At 42.1% G+C, this 3222-nt stretch overlaps 1 protein-coding gene across 1 annotated transcript in view; it reads left to right on the forward strand.

Moving 5' to 3' along the window:
* The window catches only part of DHRS9 (dehydrogenase/reductase 9), a 16131-nt gene extending 13776 nt beyond the window's left edge, over window positions 1-2355 (forward strand). Inside the window, exons 4-5 of the mRNA XM_006025604.3 lie at window positions 382-545; window positions 1917-2355. Coding sequence (XP_006025666.1) covers window positions 382-545; window positions 1917-2143 — 391 coding nt within the window. The 3' untranslated portion in view covers window positions 2144-2355. The remainder of the gene's footprint in view (window positions 1-381; window positions 546-1916) is intronic.
* Window positions 2356-3222: the final 867 nt, after the last annotated feature.

Here is a 3222-nt window from a genome sequence, read left to right on the forward strand (position 1 = left end):
AATATAATAATAGGCAGTCTTTAATACTGGTGAACCAACACAGACAAGATAAGACATGACCTGCACTTTTTTCTTTTGATCAAAACTCAAAAAAACCCCAACAAACAGCACTAAGTTTCCTTAATCTTATGCATTTTCTGTACCTGTGTGTTTCCATACAAAATATTTTTAGGTAAGTAAAAGGAATGCATTTTTCCCTAAGCACTTTAATGTTGAATACATTTTACCTATTGATAAGTCAAACTTTGAACCTGTCCTCCCCAGTGTGTACAATCAACTAGAAAGATGGAGGGAGAAACATTAGTACAGATATCGATATATCAGATGTTAAGAAGTATAGCTAAAGTGATAATGAAACCTTTAAGTGGCTTTTTTTTGCAGACGGGACATGATCGCATTTGGTGTTAAGGTTTCTTGCATTGAACCTGGGCTATTCAACACAAAACTAAGCAACCAAACAAAGGTTATCAAAGAAAGGGAGGCCATTTGGAATCAGCTTCCTCCTGCCATTAAAAAACAATATGGAGAGGGATATTTACAGGAAGGTAAGACATTTCCTGCTTATTTGTACTGAAAGGACAAATGTACTTGCTACTTCCAGAGACTGGAAAAATGACCCAGCCTCTTCTGGATAGAGTGACCACACTCTTTTGAAATTTGATGTTAGATGAGGGATGCTCAACCTCTGGCCAAATGCAGCCCACAAACTCATTGAATCTGGCCCCCAGGGCTCCCCACAAATCAGAAAAAACAGGCGGCAGGGTAGCAGTGGCCATTAATACTGCCATGCTCCCCCACTGCCAAATTCCCATGCCCATCCATTCCCCCACAGCATGATTTAGAGGCTGGGCTAGGCCTCATTCTCCCTGCATGGCTGAAATGGGGCCAGGCCATGCCACCCTCCCCCACATAGCTGAATTGGGGCTGGGCCACACCCCTTTCCCCCCCATGTGGCTGAATCAGGGCCAGGCTGCCCCCCTCCGCACAGCTGGATGGGGCCCCACTGTACCCACCCCAAGTGCCGGATTGGGGCTATAGGCCAGATCCAGCCCACAGACAGACTAGGCACTGCCCATCCAGCCTACCAGGGAAAAAAGTTGAACACCATAGGTGTTAGACTATAAGCTTACAGTGTTTATCCATGTCAAGGCGATGACTATGCACAAAAAAGCAAAGAATCATTATAGTTTATCTCCTCCCTGCGATATTTTGTTCTGCTTTCAGCTATTTTGAATTTTTAGTTTGGCACCAGGGCTTTAAACAAACACACAAAAGTGCACACCTTTTACCAGATGATACAATCACAAACTAGCAAGTGTTTTCTAAGATGTCATTAAAGCATGTATGGACAGTTGAATGCACATGCTTGGAGACCAATGCAGAATCAGGTAATCTGACGGATTACTGCTGCACCCAACTTGTCCTGCTGATCCTTGGACTTTCCCTGTCTCTCAAATCTCTTTGGTCAAATTGCAATTCAGATCTTCCTCCACATCAAACAGTGAGCCAGATTCACTGTCATGTCATACACCAGAAGCAATATAGATAGCAGGTAGATCTGTTACGTCTTTGGTTTAAATTCTGTCTGTTTCCTCTTTTGAGACAACGAGAAGATTAATTGATTTCCTATAGACAATATGGATCTGGTTTTACCACCACTGTTTATGTTAATAGTGTTTTACTCCACTAAGTGAAATAAAAGGGGCATTTATGCAGCAAATTACTATTCATTGACTGCTCTTCAGTGAAATGCTTTTCCTCTTTGTCTAGTGGGGAATCGGAAAGATCATTTGGCTCTGCCATTCTACAAATAAAAAAGGAAATAATACTTATAAGTATTGAGGGAGGGAAATAGAGTCAACTCTCCTCACCCCCAGGGCATGCCACTAAAATTTATTTCTCTGTGATTTTTACAGATGCAGCAAGGAAAGGGAAGCTGGTCAGGATGTCTATGAACACAGATCTCTCCTTGGTTGTTCAGTGCATGGAGCATGCTTTAACAAGCCTTCATCCTCGCACACGTTACCCTGTGGGCAGGGATGCTAAGTTTTTATGGATCCCTCTTTCAAACATGCCAGCAGCTATACAAGACTTTGTGCTCTTGAGAAACAAAGTTAAGCTTGCTGACACAAGTGCAGGGTAATGCTTTTCCCTTGTTTACACTTTCCAAGTTTACCTCGGGATGGCCTAGGCAACTGAACCAGTAAGAACCAGCCTTTTGTTTTAGCTTTATTCCTAAAGCATCTGAACCATGTCAGACATGCATTTGTTATAGCTATTAAATTTTTAGCTTGCCTATTTCTGAAACTTACTCTTCATCTAATAACATATTGTATCAACTTTTTAAATCTTGCGTCAAAACCGAAACAAAGAACAATGGAAGTGTTGCAAAGAAATCATACGATACTGCCTTTTTCACTGAAGCCAGGTTGACGTTTTAAATGCATAAAACTTTGCAAATTTGCCTTAAAATGCTAACTACAACCCTCACAATATTTTGTATATTATTTTTACTCAACCTACAAAATGTGAACTGGAAATAATAGAATTACCATTACATTTTTAGGGCCTAAATTTTTGGGTAATCAATTTATGAGTCCTTAAAAGGCAACGGATTTTCAGTTAGGTGTCTATGTCTTGCTTAAACTCTACTTTAGCTGTCACAGTTGCCACCTAACCCTGGAGGTACCAAAAGTTTTGAGGAAACTCCATTTTTTACATTAGAATTTGCCAAAGTGCCTAAAGTTATGCTTCTCGCAATACCTTGACATATCTTGGTCTTTCCAGTCCTAAACAGATTAGCACCTACCTCACATCTAAACCCTGTCAGGATTCACAAGCTAAGCATATCTCCAATTATGTTGCCTGAGGGGTAAATCTCATATGTGCTATCAAGAGTATACTTAAATCAGACTCCATGCAAAATATGCAGGAGCAGCAAGCCATGCTGCAGAGATAGCTGCACCCCTGCTCCTAGCTTCCTTCCCTGCCTACCAGTGCTGGCAGATCTTGCAGTGCGAGTCTCTATGGACTTTTTAAAGTCCCCAAAGCAGGTGAGAATCCCTTCCTACCCTCCCATGCTCAGAGGCAGATCCCCTCCTCTCCATTTGTCTGCCACTGCTGCTTTCTCTACTGTCTCAGGGCAGGCAAAGCCTGCCTGCTCCCTACACAGGGGCTAAGCTCAACTGAGTCACTGGCTATGGCAGGAGTGATGGGTCCCCA

Source organism: Alligator sinensis, unplaced genomic scaffold (genome assembly GCF_000455745.1).
Source record: "Alligator sinensis unplaced genomic scaffold, ASM45574v1 scaffold143_1, whole genome shotgun sequence".
Classification (NCBI taxonomy): domain Eukaryota; kingdom Metazoa; phylum Chordata; order Crocodylia; family Alligatoridae; genus Alligator; species Alligator sinensis.